General features: G+C 39.9%; 1 protein-coding gene across 1 annotated transcript; it reads left to right on the forward strand.

The window, feature by feature from the left end:
- Nucleotides 1-533: 533 nt before the first annotated feature.
- On the forward strand, nucleotides 534-20,702 carry ccne1 (cyclin E1; the record flags this gene model as incomplete). Its single annotated transcript, XM_079243370.1, has 12 exons — nucleotides 534-547; nucleotides 727-814; nucleotides 2,450-2,512; nucleotides 2,599-2,753; nucleotides 4,765-4,900; nucleotides 5,062-5,208; nucleotides 5,468-5,563; nucleotides 7,031-7,165; nucleotides 10,920-11,031; nucleotides 12,443-12,600; nucleotides 12,893-13,043; nucleotides 20,578-20,702. The coding sequence occupies 12 exons, from the start codon at nucleotides 534-536 to the stop codon at nucleotides 20,700-20,702; spliced, it is 1,380 nt and encodes a 459-aa protein (XP_079099496.1).
- Nucleotides 20,703-21,199: the final 497 nt, after the last annotated feature.

Raw genomic sequence — 21,199 nt, forward strand, 5'->3', positions numbered from 1 at the left:
AGAATACGACTCCTGGTTTGGTGTTTTAGACCAGATTTAACTTCTACCACGTAGCAAAGCTGTCGTAGCCGCTAACCAACCCGCTGCAGGCGGAACGAGTTTGATTAAATGTGGATTAAATGTCTATTTGTGAGGATCCAGCTGGTTATTTTTTACATTTTGGGAGAAGAGACGGTCCTGTTTGTGCTGTTAGGTCACTATGTAGCTGTCCAAAGTTAGTAGGTTGTTGTTAACTAAATCTTCCCAAAAATACGCATGGCGACGCCAGCAAATAAATAAAGTAATGCGTGATGGGTGCTGCTGTACTAGTTTGTTGAAGATATGTGGACGTTGAGCTGCTTTTGTGGAGACAAACTTGCATACTGTCGCAGTTTCCCCGCGCCAGGCTGAGCGGGGCTTTGTCAGAAGGAGGGAGTTCAGAGTGGGGGTTGGGAGTTCATGTACTGCTTATTGTTAAGCCTTCAAACATTACTTTAACACATTTCTCCTACGCAGGTTTGCTCCGAAAGTGTCATTGAACCCCTCGGAGTATCATGCGAAGGCAACGGTGAGTTTGTCGTGTCGGATCCACGGCAGAGAAAGTTGTCTCGGTGGAGCCTCTTAGCTGTCCGGCTAATCTTTGGCCTGCTGGTTGACATATCATCTGCAGCTTTGGGATATGTTTGATCCTGACTTGTCTGTTTTAAGCTGACACCGGAGGCTTATCCATGTTCTGCATTGTCTCAGGGAAGAGAAGGAACCGAAGTCTGTCGCTCCCGAAGCTTCCAGAGAGATTGCAGTCCGACCGAGGAAGAGGAAAGCAGATGTTGCTGTTGTAAGTAGCCAACTGGGGTGGCCTGCTGGTTTAAACTGGTCCCAGACACGGTTCAAGCATGTTTTACAGAAATGACTCGTTTCTTTTATTTAGGAATTCCGTTTTACCAGCTGGTATTATTCTGCATATGTGCTTCTTAATGGTGATCAGGATTTAGTTTAACCTTAATCTCCTGTCAGGGTTTTTACAGACACTCATATCCATTATAACTTGTGTTTCACAAAACCCACTCAACCACATCCCCTTGACTTTGTTGTCAAACTATTCTGCAGTCTAATTTTTGTTCCCTTTTCCTCCTTTACTTTATGCCTCCTCACCCGATTCTCTAAAAAGTTCCTATGATACACATAATATATTCACACATAGTATATACATAGTATAAATAAAACTATTAATGCACATGTGCTTTGGTGACGTTTGTCGTTGCTGTTAAAGAGATCCCTAAAAATCTACCATTCTGCAACTTTTAGATGCATATCATATTCACCTTCTCTCTCACACACACACTCATGCAGAACTTTTTTAATACTAAATGCTTTAGCTATCACACACCTTTCTTCCCAGATCAACACATTGGGAAAGCGAGGAATAGATAGGGTTAGATCCACTGACTGGTTTGATGGACAAGAGGTGGACAGTATCCTGTCTGCTTTTTGTCTCCCCACTCCGTCAATGCTGCCTCTTCCTCACACTCCCCTCCTAAAGTGGAGCTTTGCTTGATCTAATCTTGTTGTCGTTTAAAAACAACATGATCAAGCATCCTGTGAGGATGTTTGCCACATGATACATCTACACACTTTGGGATGACATTAGTTCATTTCGTTTCATTCATTCATTCATTCATTATCCTAACCGCCTAGTCCAATGAAGGGTCGTGGGGAAGCTGGAGCCTATCCCAGCAGTGTTTTTGGGCAAAAGGCAGGGTACACCCTGGACAGGTGGCCAGACCATCGAAGGGCCACACAGAGACAAACGATTATTTAAGTCAGCCTTCAGGCAAAACAAAAAACAAACAAAACAGCATCCAAATACAAGAATGAAAAGAAACGTAACATGAAATGCCATTTTTACTCTTTTTTTTTTTTTAAACTTAACAGTTCTTCAAACATACAATATACAACAAAAACGCAACCCAAAAAAGTTCAAAGTGGTCCAGTCTAAACAAGTTTTTATTGTTATTTTTCAGTTTTTACGTATATTTTAATATTCAGGCGTACGTTCAGCCATATCTGGTGTGAAAGCGGTTATAAAAAAGTTTATGGACTAACTCTGTAAACAGAAGCGTCACTGTCAAGGCGTACACTGCTCTCTAAACGCCACCCCAAGTGATCGCCATAATCAATGTCCAGAAACAACTCAAGCTAAACTTAGCAGATGGTTTATTATTGAAATGATGGAGTGAAACTGTAAGTGCAGCATTAATTTACCTGCGTTGCCCTTTCAGTTAAACATGCATGAAGATGAGCATTGCTGTCTCGACTGCTGATCTGGCAGCATCTCTCGCCACAACCTGGTCAGAATCCATGTGGCTCCAGCGCATTCGGTTTAGCTGCCATGTCTCCTCTGTGCTGACAAGTGGATATTTAGCGCATACTGTTTGTGTTTGAACAACTTCATTCTCCTTTTGATCACTAGTATTTACAAGATCTGGATGAGGAGGTAGCAGAGATGACGAAGAAGAAGCATCGTGAGTGTGAGGTGAGTTTATTAACACATGAATTATCACCTTGCTGTCCAGCTCTTATGTTACATGCTCCGTGTTGTCTCTGCTCTTTCCTGGGAAGATGAGGTGGAGTCCAGATTCCAGTCCACACAGGTGGATCCCAGCACTGGATCAGGAAGAACATCAAGTTTCTCTCATAAGCAGAGGCTTCCTGCATTGCAACTTTCACAACATCTATGTGACTCCTGTTCATTGTGCGCCGCTCCCTGCGTTGTGGTGAGTGTTATGTGTTCATTTTCCTCAGTTTAGGCTCCACAGTCTGATCAAGGCTGATGGACATTCCATGGTTTGTACGTCTGTGTGTGCGTGAAATGACCGAGGAAGAACATGACTTGGCAGGAAAACTGACATTCTCTACATCTCATCTGATGCAAAATCGGCTTGTATAAGATACGGAAGACATCTGCAGAGCTGCAGTGGACATGGGAAGCCTGAACAGATGATTTCATCTCTGAGAGGGGACTGAGTGTTACGATAGATGGGACAGACCTTCACCACCATCCAAACTAAACCGAGGTGTTATCTGATGAGAAAATGGTGTTTATGTACGTTAGATTTTTCTCACCAGCCTGTGCTTGTGTAGCAGCGAGGGGTCTGCAATATCACAGTATTGTACTGGTCGTGATGATACTGGAAGGATTTTTTTTTTTTTTTTTTTTTTTAAACTTTAGTAGAAAATGTAACAGTGTGATGTTATATCACACTTCTGTTGCTCCCAAATGAGAATTCAGGCACATACCAGAAGTACACCATTACTACCCAGTGCTGCCAGCTTAGTGACTCTGTCAATATATCTAGCAAATGGCTGACCTGCCTCTTCTGCATGTAATCCTGCTCTGCAGAGGCCTGGCAATGAGACAGTCATTGATTCAGGTGTGTTGCATCCAAAAGCTGCAGGATGGTAGATCTGGAGGACTGGTATTGGGCACCCCCGACCTAGACTGTTAGTACCCAGCTGCTTTGGTATGCCAGCTGTCTTTATACACAGCGACTCACAACGACAGTTGGTCTTATTGGACAGTCACAGTGAGTGACGTGAAAGCATACATCGTTCTTATTCTTCTCAGTGAGAAGAACTGCTGTAGGCCACTTGTGTGTCCCAAAGCCCTCCCAGGTGGCCAGTGTGGTGGAGAAATAAGTACCCCAGCTGTGAAATGCACCTTTTGCACGAGTGACTGCAGGAGCTACAAGAAGAAAAACAAACCAAAAGAGAAAGGCATGGAGTCACAGAGGCTTTTACTCTACGTCTTATACCAAGTCGGGCAAACAGTGCAATGCTTTTAGTAATGCTGGTGACGTTTCGCTTGGTAAAAGACTTCAGGATTGTCTGTGAAACCGTTATTCTGTAGTGGAGGCAGATATAAATTTCTTTCACATCATGTCTGCAACAGCAGCTTGCCTGCTTCTGCGAGGGGAATTGAAAGGGGTGCTATGATGGTATTTGGAGTTTTCTGAGCTTTCTACAGTGTTACAGTGTTGAATCCTCATCAGACATGTGAACGGCACTGTTTTTTATCACCTAAACGCATGTTTGAGTTTGAGTTTGAGTTCCAGCACTCTTGCCGTTCAGTTTCCATAGCGATGAAAAACGCGTCATTTTAGAGAGTTTTTTTCTACTTGGAAATCCTTGTGACGTCCCGGGGGATAAGGTTCGGTGATTGGTTACCTTCTACTGGTTAACAAGGGCATGTACAAATACATCAGGCGGGTGGAAAACGTGGGATAAAGTTATTTCCAACGATGGCTGGTGAGTTTACCAAAGAGAGACATCCTGCTGCATTCGTTGCTGTGGGTTGCTGTTTTCCACTTCGTTTTCAGGCTCTGATTCAGGTTCCAACATGTAGGGCTGGATGCTATGTGTTGACATTGTATTTTGATATTTTGAGTTCATATGAGCCTAATCCTTCTGTTTATGAGATGTTACAATGACGGCGAAAGCAGGTGCGGTGCGCGTTCCCGATGTAGTGCAGTGGCGGGAGGCGGGGCTTAATGCGGAAGAGTCTCAATCCACTCGTTTTGCCCGCAGGCTGATCTGACAGCCTACGGAGAGGGTCGGTCTGAAGTAAATAAAGCCATTTGTGACAATAACTCCCATCAATCCCAGCCCTTCTGGGCTCAGAAATAAAAATAAATTAGCCTGAAATGCACAGAATAGTTTAATACTTTAAACTCTGAGTACAGATGATGTAGAGAGTTTGCTGAACTGGTTTAATGTATGTGTCTGCAGTTGGGCCAGTAAAGATGTAGTGTGGAACAATATGTTGGAGAAGGATAAGACCTACACCAGAGACGTTCACATGCTGGAGAAGCATCCACACCTGCAGCCCAAAATGAGAGCGATCCTTCTGGACTGGCTTATGGAGGTCTGTTGTAGCTGTTGTGCTTCAGGTTGGAAGGATAACCTCAGCACATTTATTAAAAAACCTCGTCCACTACAACATTTTCACACGACTTAATCTTGAACATGTTGAATATAAATGACTGTTTTTGCTTCTTTAGTTCATGATTTTCTTTTTGTTTGAAGGTGAGTGAAGTGTACAAACTACACCGGGAAACGTATCACTTTGCTCAGGACTACTTCGATCGTTTCATGGCCACACAGAGAAACGTCTTCAAGTCGACGTTGCAGCTTATCGGCATCACTTGTCTTTTCATCGCAGCCAAAGTGGAGGTGAGGTGTGACCTGGTCAGTGTCTGGTTGTCCTGTGATCACTTGTGTGGTTTAATATGGAGTAATACTCACCCACTCAACCTTTTTTAAAGAATTGATTCTTAAAAAATGTTGTTAAAAATGAGGCCGATGTCGGTAACTTCCAACAAAAACCAGAAGCAGCAGAGGTATACTGTGTTCTTCTCATGTTTGTGTTTAATCCTGTTTCTTCTCATTGCTGCTTGTCACAGCCTTTTTCTGTTGTTTTTGCTTTTCCAAGGAGATGTATCCTCCCAAGGTCCATCAGTTTGCCTATGTTACAGATGAAGCCTGCACAGAAGATGATATTATCCGTATGGAAATTATTATTATGAAGGTAAGAACACAGTGATGGCACGTCATGGCACGCATATAGATTGACCTGTAAGTGTACACGTGCAATTTTCATGCCACTGGAGCAAAAGTCTAAGAAAAAATAAACATTAATATATTTAGAAAGCAGTCAATCAGTTTGAAGGTGGGACGTGCACATTGCTCTGGAAATGTGCGTAAAACCCCAGATGAAGTGGATGAAACTGTGCTTACAGGAGCTTTTTTCCAGGAAGCCGTTTTGCGAATGAGCTTGTACTGTCGCTTAAACACACGCATCGACTTATTAGCATCTGACGCCTTCTGACAAGCCCTGTGAGACATGTAGCCATGAACTTTAAAACTACTGCTAAAGGACTGCTAAATAAAACTGTAATCCATCCATCAAACCAGTACACACAGCTATGCCAGGGTTTCCTCTGCCGTTTGGTAAACTGTGAGGAGGTCCCACGCCATTATACAACCTGAAACATTTATAAATGATTTACTAAAGACGGTCATATTGTAGCTTATCTATTGGTGCAGTTTGTCACCAGGGTCAGAGGACTGGATCTTTAGCTCTGAGGCTCTGCTGTGGCTTCCTGCTCTGTCCCCTCCACTACTTCTGTTCTGCAAACAGGCAGCGAGTCTTCTACGTCGCCAATAAGCCGCTGTTCACATCGGGAACATTTCTGAATGTTATCATGGTTTTCATCAATCACTTCTAGTCCAGAGCTTGAGGACATAAAGTCATGATGAATCTGGGTTGGCAAACCTTTCCGTTTTCTCATGCCGCCCAACTCCTTTGGGTTTCTTCCTCTTCCTTTTTAGAAAACTGAGTCATTAAAACTGACTGACGTGATTCAGCCTTTCTGAGTACCTGATGCAGTTGTTGCTGTGACCTCGAGAACACAAAGAAAGTTCTGGCTTCTCCCGGAGGATGTAACAAGCTTTACTCTACTCTGTCACCTGTCAGTAGCATTACTATCATATGTTGGCTCTAAACCACTGGCATGTGGACAAGGCTGCGTCCACATGCCAGTGGTTTAGCCTTCAAACCCAATGAGTAGACCTCCTGCCTTGTATCAGCGTGTAACCTCCGTGGTTGGACTGCCACACTGCAGCGGTGCTCCTGTCATTGAACTATTTAGGAAAATAGTTTTTCAGCATTGATAAATCCTTATTGAATTGTTTTTAATGCATCACAATGAACAAGTTAAATAGTGAATCTGCTCAGTCCGAGAAATACTTCTTCAGAAATTATTGGCCAAGTTTTATTCTTTAGTTTAAAATCCAAAACAAATCGTAGATCCTGAAGAGTGGATATCTTTACATGTTTCCATACGGTGTGGTGATTAATATCTACAGGTTAATTGTGGTTTATAAAAGTCATGTGTTTGTTTAGATGACATGTGTCCAAGTTAAAATATAAATATAAAACTGTGTTTCCAACAAGACCTGTTCACATTGGTGGTTTTGTTTGTTGTCAAACCAGGAGCTGCAGTGGAGTCTCTGCCCCCAGACTCCCATCTCCTGGCTCAATGTTTACATGCAGGTGGCCTACCTGACGGAGGAAGAGGAGCTGCTCATCCCCAAATACCCTCAGAAGACCTTCACACAGATCGCAGAGGTGTGTTTGTGCATTAACCTCTTCTGTCTTTTGCAGGATGACATCCTGTTCCGATTTGCTGCTGAGGTGGCAAAACCTGACCCCCCCGCCTAGAAATAGACTAGTTGTGTTAAATAATGAGTCAGGTATTGTTCACCTGTAGAGAGCGACCTGGGAGTGACACCGGGGTCCTGTTAGGCAAAAAGCAGATGCTGTAAAAGTGTTTACTTTTTAAATTTAGCTGCAGGCATGAGCAGACAGTCTGGAGTGATTATGACCTCAAAATGAACTAATAAAGCTGATAGGGTGATTTAAAATAGGACTTTACAGTGCAACCATGAAAAGGTAGGGCACTTTCAGTTTTAAACGTGTTTAAATGCATCATATGAAACTATTTTCTGATTAGAAGTCATCAACTGTAGAACGTTTGAGTACTGGAATTATTTTGGAAAACAGGAAAAATGCCACAGTAAGCTGTATATACAGAGCACCAGGATCAGTTCTGAATAAATCTAGAAACTGTGTGGAAAAGATGTACACGTGGCCAAAAGAATGTCTTTGTGTGTGGAAACTTCAATATAGGCCCCTTAAAGTTAATAATACATGAAAAGACTGATGAATTCCTAAATATGTTTAGTTTAACTTTAGTTCCTACAATCACAAGACCCACAAGAATGACCTCGGACTGTGCAACCTTTACAAATGTAACAGAACACAAAATGGTGAGTGGTATACTGACCAGTGATATCTGTGACCTGTGTTTCCCCAACATAAATTATGGAACTAATGAGGGTAAGGAGAAAAAAAAAAGCATATAAACCCACCTTCTATGGGTGATTATGTACTGAGGATGCTATTAATGCACTGAAACATGACTTGATGCTACAAGATTGGGATGTTGTCTTTTAGGGAAAAGACGTGGACATGGCATATCATATATTTATTTCTATATTGAAATCATTACATGATTTAAAAAAATGGCCAAGGAACTACAAAGTACTTGTAAAATAAAAAATAATCTTTATAGAAAATTTATTAAATAAGAACTGAATAGTCTGAAAATTGAATTTTAAAAGTAAAAACAAAAAACAAGTTAATTGATGTATTAAGAACTAGTAAGAAATTGTATTAAATAAAAAAGCCAAATGAGACTAAGAATGATACCTGGGGAATATTCAGTGAACTGAGGAATGGGACAAAGAAAAAGGCGTATTCAGAGTATTTTACTGATAATTATGACATGAAAGAGGCAGTAAACAGAATGAGTAACTTTTTGTAGCGTTGGACCAGAGCTGGCAGCAAAGAGAAGAGATAATAGAGAATTATCCTCGTTTAATTTCTCTTTCAGAGGTGCATGAGTTGGAGGTAAAATCTGTCTTAAAACAGGTAAAAACAAATGGCGTGCTGAGGTATAGACATGGCATTGGTAAAAGAAGTTATTGATTGAATTTTAAAGCCACTAACTTAAATTTTTTATCAGTTAAAAGTGATTCAGTGCCACAGAAAATAAAAATTGCTATAATAAAACCATTATTCAAGCAGGGGAACAACCATCATATACAAACTGTCTGCCAGTGTCACTCCTCCCACAATTCTCAAAAATATTAGAAAAACATTTGATCAAAAGAATGGAAAAACTTCATGAATAAATATAAGTGTATTAAATCAGAGACTATATGGATTTAGAGCAAAGAGCTCAACATCATGGAAGCAACTGAAGAAATAATTAATGCATTGAATGAAGGAAAACATGCAGTTTCCATATTCATTAGATTTCAGGAAAGCATTTGATACAATAAATAATTCTGCACTTAAAAAAACTGCAGCTGTATGGCGTTTGGGGAGTGGCACTGAGCTGAATTACAGGTTATCTGACAGAAAACGATGTAAAAACAAGAGATCTCTGGTCGGGATGTTTGGAGATTGCCCAGGAGTCAGAATTGGGGCCCGAATTGTTTAACTTATACAGAAATTATATATCTTTTATTTCTCTAAATTGTCTAAATTAATATTATTTGCCAATGATACTAATATTTATATTCTGGAAACAATTATAAAAAATATATGGTTGATAAGAAATTATCATTGAATATAGGACAAACTCAGGTAATGGTCTTTGGTAATTATGAAAATAAAGATGATATACACATACATGTAGATAATGAAATAATAATGAAATCATAAATAAAATTAATTAGATTCTGGATTACCAGCTGGTCTACATTCTGTATTGTTCACTGATATTACCTTACTTACAGTACTGTGTAGAGCAAGAAGTATAAAACCAGACTTTACTCACGATAAATACGACAAAAAGGGCGGTTTGTGTTCTACATAAAGCTGCTTCTTCAGATCAGACAAACTCTTCAATTTTACAGTCTAAGTTACTAAAACTCCAGAAGCTGGTGGATTGTCACACAGCATAACTTCTGTTTAAGGCTGCAGGAACCTGTTATGTACAAAATCTTTTCAGTCGGGGGGGGGGGGGGGGGGGGGTACTGGGGAACATGCGAGGGAACATGATGTTCAAAACGCCCTTGGTGAAGAAGCAGCAGGCCAAGTGTTTGTGTCTCTCTGTGGGGTTAAACTGTGGAACAAGCTGGGAGAAAATCACAGACAGTGTCCAAATGGCCACAAATTTAAATCCATATGAAAAGACATGATAATTGAGCAGTATAGAAATAGTATGAAGACCTATTATATAAACTGAGTAGTTTTTATTGATATTATTGTTATTATTACTGCATTACTCCATCACTGGAATTGATTACTCTAATCTTAGATGATGACACATTACAGATAATATTATTATTATAGAAGTATCACTATTATACTAGACTGTTAAGGTATTACTATTGGGCTACTATTGTTGTTATTGCTATTGCATTGCACAACTTCATCACTGGGGTGGGTTTATATGAACGCTTATGCTTCTACCCACGTACTCCACATTTTATTTCTATTCTTGTTTTATACATTTGTCATTATGTGAAAAAAAACTTTCTAAACATAATTCAGACTTCAGCAAGATGAACATCTGGAGCGTTGGTGAATGTTTATATCACCTGTATTTATGGGGATTGTGGTGCGTTGTCACAGTTTTACCTTTTTTTTTTTTTTTTGAAAAATTTGTTTTGATAATTGTGTGCAATCGGTCGGCGTTGTCGGGCTGATTGGTTCTTCAGTGTAGCAGTGAAGAAATAAATTAATTTCACATCTCACCTTTTTCTCTTTTTTTTTTTTTTTTTTTAATCTTTATTTATTTATTAATCTATATTTTCTATTCAGTTTGGCTTTATTTGCATCGTGCCGAATCACAAGACGTTCAACAGACAACCTAATTCAGTCCAGGTGATTGTATAATCTTATGATGCAGTTAAAACAAATCCATAATCTGATCCATATCAGTCCAGTTTTACGTGAGGAGGCCGCTTGTTGGCGCTAGTTCGTCACGGCCGTCGGGTGGAGAAGAGGCCTCATTATGCTGATGTGTCGTGGTTATAACTGACTGCTAGGTTTGATTTGCTTTTTTAGAAGAATGTTTTCTAAACTTGAGCACCAGTAAAGCTTTTGTAACATGACATGTTGGAGACCGGAAGGCTTGAACTTCTTCAGTTGGGTACAGTTTAACTTGTAACAAGCCCACATGTTCATCTCTCTAAGGCTGTCGTTGTTTGTCTAACATGACTGATTCTTTGTCTAATGTGTACAAATCTGCTAGTCCTTATTCTTTCTGAGGTTTCATCAGTTTCATTTATTTTTTCTCTTTCTCTAGTTGCTGGACCTGTGCATGCTTGATGTCCGGTGCCTTGAATTTTCCAATGGGATTCTTGCTGCTTCAGCTCTGTTCCACTTTTCCTCCATGGAGCTGGTGGAAAACGTCTCAGGTTGTTTTTAATTGGCTTTTACACTCGGGTGCTTTTAAGTTGGCCGTTTAAATGGTGAAGAACAGACTCCTGCTCAGTATTCACTTCCAAACATGAAGAAATCTTTTTTCATCTTGTCGACAGAAGAGGAAGAAAAAGGAATTTTAAGTTGCAATCTAAAACATTTTAATGAGCAAATCAAACAGGAGGTTTATTTATTTTACACAACGCCTGGTCTGGGTTTCTGACTGTTTGTAATATTAATGAGATGCATTTCACTCAGAAATGACTCAAAAAACATAAAATATCTGCAAATAACAGCAATGAAACCTGATCCCAGCAATCACCAGGTACACCTGGACAGGTCCATGGCAAGGCCAGACAAACAACCACTCACGTTCACATTCACACAGAAAGGCCGCTGTTTGGAAACTCCTCCCCTCTGAGACTCAAACCAGCGACCTTCCTGCTGTGAGGCCACAGTGCCAACCACCATCATTGTGCAGCCACATCATAGTCGGATACTTTATTCATCCATGTGGGGAAAATACAGATCGACCGGCAGCTCACAATTTTCCACATGTACACATATGAACAGTAAGATCCAACTTTGTAGAGCAACGCTGCCGACCACAGTGTGGTACACAGCACAGGTCAAAACTCATCACAGCTCCATAAAACACACAATAACAGTACACACAAGCAACACGGGCTGAGATAAAAGCCAACGGGAAATAAAATGTGTTAAGAAAAGGCTTAAAATAGGATGGAATACATTAAAATCAATAAAACAAGAATATAAAAGAGTCAACAATATAATATTAAACATTTAAACTATTCTTCTAAATTGGATGTGACAAACCTTCCAGTTAAAGCTAAGTTCACACTTTAACTTAACAACTAGGACATGCTTATGAGGCAGAAATACAAATAAAGTAGTTTTTTAGTAAAGGTTTTGTATTCTGAGTTTCCTGGCATTTATTTAAATGTTCTTCAGGAAAAGTTTTCATTGCTCTTTAAGGACACAGAGCCCCTCTTTGGACGTAGATGGCCGTTCAGTTTCTCAGCACACTGCTGAGCAATGCTTGTTTCTCACTCTTCTTCCAGGTTTTTTTTTTTTTTTTTTTTTTTTTTTAAACTAAAATCCTTATCTGGTTCTTTTAAATCACAGGAACAGTCTGTAAAACAAACTGCATGTGGTGAAGTATCAAAAACTAAAGACTTCCTCTGAAGGAAGCGAGGCAGGAGGATGAGTCTGAAAATGTCCTCTGTAACAATGACTCCAGTTTAGATAATACACCATGACTGAACAGCTAGGCGAAATATGATGCAGAGCTTATCTAGAGACTTTTCCAGAGTTGTGTGTACGAGCCTACCCGTACCTGCGCCTGATGATGACACTCTGACTCGTGACTTTTTCCCTGGCATCCAGCTCTGAAGAGGGGGGAGGTAGAGGAGTGTGTGAAGTGGATGGTCCCGTTTGCCACGGTGCTAAGAGAGGTTGGTGGAACGCCTATGAAAGCATTTGCTGGCATCGCTGCAGATGACGTGCACAACATCCAAACCCACGCCGCCTACCTCGCATGGCTGGTGAGTGCAAGCTGTGTCTGGAAATCTGGCTTTAGTTTTAACTTGTGAAAAAGAGCCCGCAGGAATACACAACACCTTTCCCATTATTCCAGACCTCTGGTTAGATTTATATAAGAACTGGAAAAGAAAAGGGGAAAACGATTTTAACTGTTAAAACAGTTTTACACACACACAATGTTAAAATGGGTTTGAGCTGCTGAATTGGACTATTTAACTGATTTTAAATGAAAATGATCATTTGTAAAGCAAATGAAACGAATTTGAAGTGACATCTCGGTGCTCTTGTGTGCAGGAAAAGGTCTACTCTTACCAGCATGTGGACTTGGAGCGTCTGAGCCACTGTCCCGTTCCCTCTGGTGTCCTGACTCCTCCTCTGAGCAGTGAAAAGACTGAAGACGCGCTGCTGGAGGAGGCTTCAGAGCTCAAACACAAACCAAGGATGCGTACTACGTCCTCCAGAAACCCTCTTCTGCATTAGCGAGGCACCGAAACCAGCAAGGAAAGCATATTATTGTTGGATCTTTTACGTGGAGGGAAAGCTGCGTCGACAGTGGATACGTGAGGTTTTGGTGGGAAGGGTGTGAATACTTGCTGGTTAAACTGGGGACCACTGAGACGGACACCAAGCATCCATTTGCAAGCAAAGGGCCAGCAGATACTAGATATTTTTATTAGTTTTTCATTAATTGTTGACAGTGTCTGAATCTGTTTTGGTTTTTTTTAAGTTTCTATGCACAGATCTAATTTTCCCAGATTGACTACCTGATTGTGTGTTTTAATGATGTTTTCATCTGTTAGTGGTCTCATTTGCCCTAATTACTATTTCTGGGGTCTTCTATGACTCTATGTGCTGCTATAATGTGGGCTTTGCATGGTGGGAGATGTGTGTGTGTGTGAGAGTGTTTTTGTTTGTTTTTTTTTTTTCCATCTTTTTTTTTTTTTTTTGGGGGGGGGGGGGTTCTTGTCCTGCTCTTTTATTGGCCAACACAGCATTGCTTTTCTGTGCGTTGGGACCAGTATCTTGGCTACATGAGAGGCCAGGTGGAACCAACCAGGCTTCAAAAGCTCCAATATTGATTGTATTTAACTTTTTGATCTGTTTGATTTTCCCACCAAAATGTAAAATTTTTATTTGACTTTTTAAAATAAAAATGCTGCTACATGTTTTTCATTAAAGATGGTTTTGAATATCGTCTTTATTTATGAGATTATAGTACTTTTTAATAATTTTTTTTTATAGTGCCTGTGTATAAAAGCTATAAGATGCCATTAATTCTGTTATTGTTTTAACAGAGTGCAAGACAAGAATAACCCGTCTTCCCACACATAACGACTGATTCCCACTAGGTGTCAGTGTGAAACCGTCAGAACAAACACTTTCTGGCTTTTAGCCTTTTAGTTCAGTCTGATCCGTCAGACTGAAGATTTACTATAAGAATAAATAAAATAGGACATGTTTATAATGGTATACTGATTGTGCATTTTAGTTCAACTCCTAAATTATTTAGTTGCTGAAATCTCCAATTAGAGAGAAACAGGTGAGTTTCTCCCTACATGTCTGTAAACGCAAAGAACATAATTAAACCTAATTATCATGGAAAAATTCTTCATTTGCTTAGAAGAAGGCTTTTTTTTTGTGTGTGCTTTTGTCATCTGGGATATAATCTTCACCAGATTGTCTAGAAATCAGAAAAGCTCAGTTTAAAGATGTCCATAAATGATCTGGATCCTCCAGGTTCTGGTGTCAAACAAAAGCTGGGTCAAGTAATCTGTTCTGGGTTTTGTTTCATGAATACACGTCTCACCCAGAACAGGTGAGAATTAAAGCCATTAGAGCAGGAATGTCAAATTAATTTCTGTTTAGGTTTCACATAAAGTGCAGTTTGATCTCAGTCTCAGGTGGCCTGACCAGTAAAATAACAGAAAAATGCCCAAATTATGCTTGTGCAAATTCATGAACAAGGCAACACAAAAAAACAATTTATACTTCATTTTTTTTAAAGGTTTATTTCTCACACACAAACATTGCACGTGTCCATTCCCCATGCCCACCCCTACCCCAGTTTGCATGAACATGAACTCCCGTCCCTCCTTTACTGTCTCCAACTGATTGTGAAGTTATCAATAGGATAAAAACATCTGGCTTGATGCTGCTGTGAGGAAACAATGTCTTGCAGATCCAGGAGAAAATCACAAGTTGAAAATTAAAACAGGATAAAATATTCTCAAAAACAAGAATTTAAAATAAAAGTTCTTGAAAAAATTGATCAACATAAACTAAAGAAATGAATAAAATCTTGTGCTTGAATTAAAACAATTAAAGCAGAGAGCCAATAAAGAGATAATCAATAAATAGACAAATATACAATATATACCAGATAAAAAAAGAACCACATGATTAAGATGTTTACCCTTAATGATACTTCCTCGTCAGAAACACAAAAAGAACCTTTTAAAGTGAAATACATGCAGTCTTCTCAGTGGTATTGTATTTAGATACAATACCACCAAAAAGTAGATTTTTTTTTAATCCATTCAAAAAGTAAAACACATCTTCATTTGTAGTCATCACACACAGGAGGATTATTCTGTTTCTCTTCATACTGGTTTCAGCGTTCAGCTGGTGAAAGTCTAGTTTGTTCCATACCTGGAATACTGTGGACAGGTTCAGCATCGACTCTACGTTTCGCTCCATCCAGACTGTTAAAACATCCGGAAAGGTTTCTTCTGCAAACACTGCCTGACTCAGTAAAGCAAAGTCCTCTTTTCAGATGGAAGAAGTTTTGCATTTCTTTTTTAAATGAAGGTCCATAAGTTTGGAGGACTGGGGGTTGGAGAGAATCCAAGCTGTTTGAGGTCCAGTGTAACGTGGGGGGAACCACACCATCGCTGCCAAAAGTAACTACCTGGTTGGAGAATCATGTATGCCTGTGACTGTTTGACCACCAAACCTACCTGACCTGAAGCCCGTTGAGTATGTGGGCCATTGTGAAGAGGAAAATACTAGAAACCAGACCCAACGATGCAGGAGTGCTCAACAACTGTGACACGTCAGCAACAGACTGACCGCCTCCATGCCCTGCCTCGTCGCTGCAGTAATTTATGCAAAGGAAGCTCCAACTGAGTAATGTTCACTTGTTCATAAAGAAAATAGTTAAGAATTTCTTTCTCAGATTAGTTTCTAGTAAAGATTGGAGTTTTCTAGCATACTGAACTCAGAGTTTTCATTAGCTGTAGGTTATATGAGATGATGAGAAGATATATAAACACACTGATCACAAAAGCTTGGAACATTCATCTTTTGTACGTCAGAAAGTTCCTAAAATACAGGTACATTAATTTCACAGGTAAACTTTATTTGACTCTCTAAACCAGGGGTGCCCAAACTTTTTGCTGCCAAGGGCCAAACTAAAAATGATCCAGTGAATCACGGAATAAATGCTGCATGAAACACAAGAAAATGCACAAAGTTATTTTAACTATTGTTCAATAGCAAATAGTGTATGTTTTCCTATCTGGGCAAATAAAATGTTACGTAAAAAATCAATATAGCAATAGAACAATAAAGCCATACTTAGAGGGGCAAGAAACAATAATTACAGCCAGTAAACTTTAACCTGCAACGTGTCAACAACCAGAAACAGTGTGGAACAAGGCAAGTTGTTGTTACTTAGTGGAAAACATGGAGTTTATCTTTGGACAGTACCAGTCTCCATGTTGGGTTGCACCTGGCTCACTGACAAGGTCACTGAGATGTGAGTCAGTCAGGCTCCCTCTGAGTCTGGTCTTATTGGGGTTTATCAAGCTCTGTAGAGCATTAATATAAATAATGACTTATTGGGCCAAAAGCAAAGTGCTGACAGGCCGATTTTGGCCCGTGGGCCCCACTTTGGGCACCCCTGCTCTAAACGTTTGAATACATATGTACAACGTCTCACTGTCGTACATTTGCTTTGCATATGTGACCTTTGCACGAGCGCCATGATCAGTGTATCATCCACTTTTGACATTTTCTGTATATTTGACCTGAAAGTTGAACATTGCTAACTTTTAATAGGTAATGTATGTCTGTCTGTGTGGTATGACTATAAAGAAAGACGTGTTTCACCTTCGAAACTGACTCGGTGAAAAAACATGACCGTGATCTATTTATTTAAGATTTCTAAGATTAATTTGTAGATGTAAAGTGTTGAATAAAAAGCTTATTTCTGTTTTCTCTCGAAACTAATTTTCTTTATAGAAAATTAATTTTCTTTATACTTTAACTGTTTAAATGAAGCCACGAACAGGTTTGAGACTTGTAGTACCATGAAAAAGGATGTGCCACTATGTAGTTTTGACATCCACTTTATTGGTTCATTTGCCTACAGTGATGCACTGTTTTCCATCAGAAAACAAACAGGTGACCAGGCAGGGTTTTCAGCCAGTTGTTTCGCTGATCAGAGGGCATTTCACTCACTCTGATGGAAAAGTGACCAGTGGCTGCAGCCTCACACAGGAAACAAAACAAGCACAGTGGGGTTCCTGTAAACCAGCAGCACAGAGGCAGATTTCTACGCATCTCTAGTGGTTAGTTTAATCATTGTGTGGAGTAAATGCCAGCAGTGTTTGCTCCAGCTGGCCTGGTTCTCCAGAGTTAGAACCAGGCCAGGCCTCCCTCAGGACCTTGCCACCATCCCATGTAAACAACTTTCTCCAGTGTAGAAACACTTTGATGCTACCAGCCGACTTGTTCTCTCACTCTTAAATATTTAATTGATGGATATTCAGAGCAGAGCAGGAAGACGCTGATAGAGAAACTCTCTGACAGGCAAATGGGCAGTAACCACTGAACCTTCGGGAGGATTTTATCATTTGGTTGCATTCCTACATAGTTTGGTGGAAATTTCATATTGTGTCTTACTAAATGTGGTATTTTGTGTCATATGTATTCACATAAACATTACTCATTATGGAAATGTTATTTCTTATGCATTAGTTCATTCTATGGTAAAAGGTTCTCTCTAAGTACATTTCTAAGGTGGGGTCAAGTTGACCTTTGTTACTTTCTTAAGAGAATTTATGTATTATCGTTTATTGTCATAAAGCACGTATGGATGACAAGCTTCCAGCTATGAAAAACTACTCAGATAGAGGTTGTTTATTTACTAGAAGAGGGGCTCTCTGTCTGCTGAGAGAAACCAGAACTTTGAAATGGGAACAACTATGGTTTAAAACAAGTTCTTATCTGTATTCAGATCAGAACGCCTCCAGACACTTGTTAACACTTGTTCATTTTTCATTCTCTGCTCAATGAACTTTGTTAACCATCATTTTACTCAGTCTAGACTCCTAATCCTTTGATTTTTCAGGATTTTTCCGCACCAATAGTAAATATTGTAACATAAGAGACATTCCTTTGTAAAACTCCTGAACTTCATCTTTGTGTCAGGCTGGTCTGAACTGGTGTCTGGCTCCATCTGCTGGCGAGTCTGGGGTAATGCAGAACCTTGTGTTTCTGCCTCAGAATGGACACAATGGAAAATAAACAAAAACAAATTAAATACTTAATCAAATACTTAAAACAACTCTAAGCAGTACTAGAAGTCCCCATGAAACTATTACAAATTATTATTATAATCATTGTTTTCAAGCACAAAGTTATTTGAGCAAAGGTGCATCTAGAGTAAAAGGGCAGGGCAGACTCTGCTTCTGGTGTAAGCAGCCTGAACTCATTCTATGACTGCAGCGAAATGTGTCACATCTTCTATAAGTCTGTTGTGGAAAGTTTAGTCCACTTTGCAGGGTTTGTTGTGGCTGAAGAACCAGAACCAGAGAGGGGGCATTCACACCAGGATGATGAAACGAAGTTTAAAGTGGTCCAAACAGCAACTGTCTACATACACACTGCGACTGTTTGGTCCGATTGGACCTGCCCGCTTCCAGGCATGGTACAGTTCATTTTGCACAGTATGAACATCAACTGCACTCTGACACGGACCAAAAAATGCAGACTTTGGTCCACTTGAAAGCCAGGATCTCAGTTTGCTGGCAAATGGACTATTCAGTGACCAGCCAGAATATGTTTGGGTAGGAGGACAAACAAAGCAGGATTTATTCTAAAGATTTTTTTTCATTTGCATAATATGACACTGAACTATTAGATCACCTCCCTGTCTGTTATTTTGCTACAGGGGGGCTTCTTTCATTTGTTTGGGAGAACGTTGCATGAACCAGATATCAGCCTCTTATCCTGGGTCCAGATGTGTCTCTGATCCTGAATCACAGAACCAGCAGCAGAAAAATATTTCTCTGGCTGCTGCTGGTTCTGTGATTCAGGATCAGAGATATGAGCGCAACTTTAGGAAATACTCCTGCAGGTCACAAGGAAGGCGCCTTTTCACTCCTCGCATCCACAAAGATAAAAAAGAAAAAAACAGTCGTGCCTGTCCTAAATAAATATCCAACCTCCTGATATTTATTCTATGTAGTTTCTTTCTTTTTTTCTTAACCTGGTCCAGAAATTCTGGTTCTGTGCTGCAGACTGCTCGTCTGCTTGTCAGATGATTTATTCTAGGCTGTTTTCTTCTACAGTCATTTGGCAGAGGCTTTTATCTAAAGCAGGGGTGTCAAACTGCAGACCCAGAAGACCGGTATCCGGCAGGTTTTTGTTGTTTCCCTCTAGGGGGATAGACTGAACTCTTATGATCCCAGGCCACTCACACAACATTAACTGCTGCTTCCAAAAAAATTATATAATTTATATTTTATATTTCAATCATAAAATTAACACATTTTTATTATTAAATTTATTGGGTTATGTGAAAATGTAAAAAAAAAAGAAAAAAAAGAAAGCACAAATCTCCCTGCACTATCGTGAATTTGTTCACATTATGTGATGTCAGTCTTTCCTCTGGGTGTTTAATGGACAGACAGAGCTGACCCTTGACCCTGACTGATGTTAAGTCGAGTCAAGGGTGTATCATGGACAAAAGACCAAAGAAACCATCAGGCGCCCAGTTTACAAAGTGAAGGAAAGAAGAAGAGGAGAACTGCTGAAAAGCTAAGTCTCTATGAGTGACGTTAAATGTGTATGTAATGAAACGGTAACCTGTACACTTTTTGTTCTCCTCTTGCTAATTGCGACTTTGCCATAGACGACGACTGTATTTCATTTTTAGCTCTGCTTAAGCAACTATTAAAATTTGAAGCATGAAGTCATGCAGTTATTTTCATCAGAGGGCTATTTTGTGTTTGCAAGACAACAAATGCAAGTTCACATGGGCCCATTGGTGGGGGAATTTGGTACCAATAGTACGTCCAGACTGTTGAGTTTTTAATGCTTTATGTGGGTCTATACTAACTTTAAAATCTTATTTACATTCATATGTCAATGTATATTGACATGACATTTTGTAAGCTTTATGTGATGCTTTTTGAATAATTTGTAGTGTGTTATGCTTAGTTCATATGATGTTATGAAATTATAATAATTTGTGAATTATTATGGTTTATTTTAATTGGGTAACTGATAAAGTGTGATCTAATTTAAATGATTTAACTTAAGTGCATTATAACCGTCTAATGCACGGATCCGAGTTGTTTAATACCAATGTCCTAAACAGTAAACATTTGATAACAAATTTGTATGTCTCTTTTACAACACTTGCTAAATATGCTAAAGTCTAGGAACTATTTCATGCTGGCCTTGATGTACTTTTATGCTCAACAACCGCTGACAGGCTACAGCATGTTTCTCTCATTCAGGTTTTTCCGTTTCCAAGTGGCTTTGATAAGGACAGCGGGGAAGTGCAGGTGAATTCTCTTCTCTACGCGATGGGGAGAGATGCAGAGCCTCTCTACAACTCATTTGTGTTTCCTGCTGCAACAGGCCGTTCCATACCCTGAGTTTGACTTTAAAACTGTAGTGGAAAAGATTGACGAGCACTTTATACCCAAACAGAATGTCAGTCATGAGCACGCCTCTTTTCACATAAGGGAGGAGTGAGACCGTGGAGGCGTTTGTCCAGAGCCTGTATGAGCTCACAGAACACTGTGAATTCGACAAAAGTAAGGATGAACAGAGGAGGTCTCACAGAAACTATGACTCGAAGCGGATCTGACGCTCGAGAAAGCGATTCAGGTCAGGATTTAGAGCAAGCAGGTGAAACAACAGGGTGCGGAGCATCTGAATACTGAAGGGAATGAGGTGAAAGGGAAACAGTACGGCAACGTGAGAAAGAAGTATTACAGATGCCGAAAGCACAACAAGACGGGTCATTTTGTAAAACCAGAATGCTGAAAAAAGTCAGGACAGACAGCTTAATGAATTCAGAGGATGATTCATTTTTCATAGGTGGTCTTTTCCTTGGAACCGTAACCGAGTCTAAACATGTCATCATAGAAGAAACTGACTCAGACACAGATTGGGATGTTGAGCTGATGGTGAAAAGCAGTCCAGTAGAGTTCAAAATGAGTACTTGAGCTGACACGACTGTTATAACGGAATTGACATGAATTGACTTGCTGGGGAGTTAAAGCGGATGCTCAACTTAGGCATTATAGAGGAGCTCACGGACTGGTGTGCACCAATGGTGCCCGTCCCAATGCGCAACCAGGA

Source organism: Telmatherina bonti (assembly GCF_933228915.1).
Source record: "Telmatherina bonti genome assembly, chromosome: 1".
Classification (NCBI taxonomy): Eukaryota; Metazoa; Chordata; class Actinopteri; order Atheriniformes; family Telmatherinidae; genus Telmatherina; species Telmatherina bonti.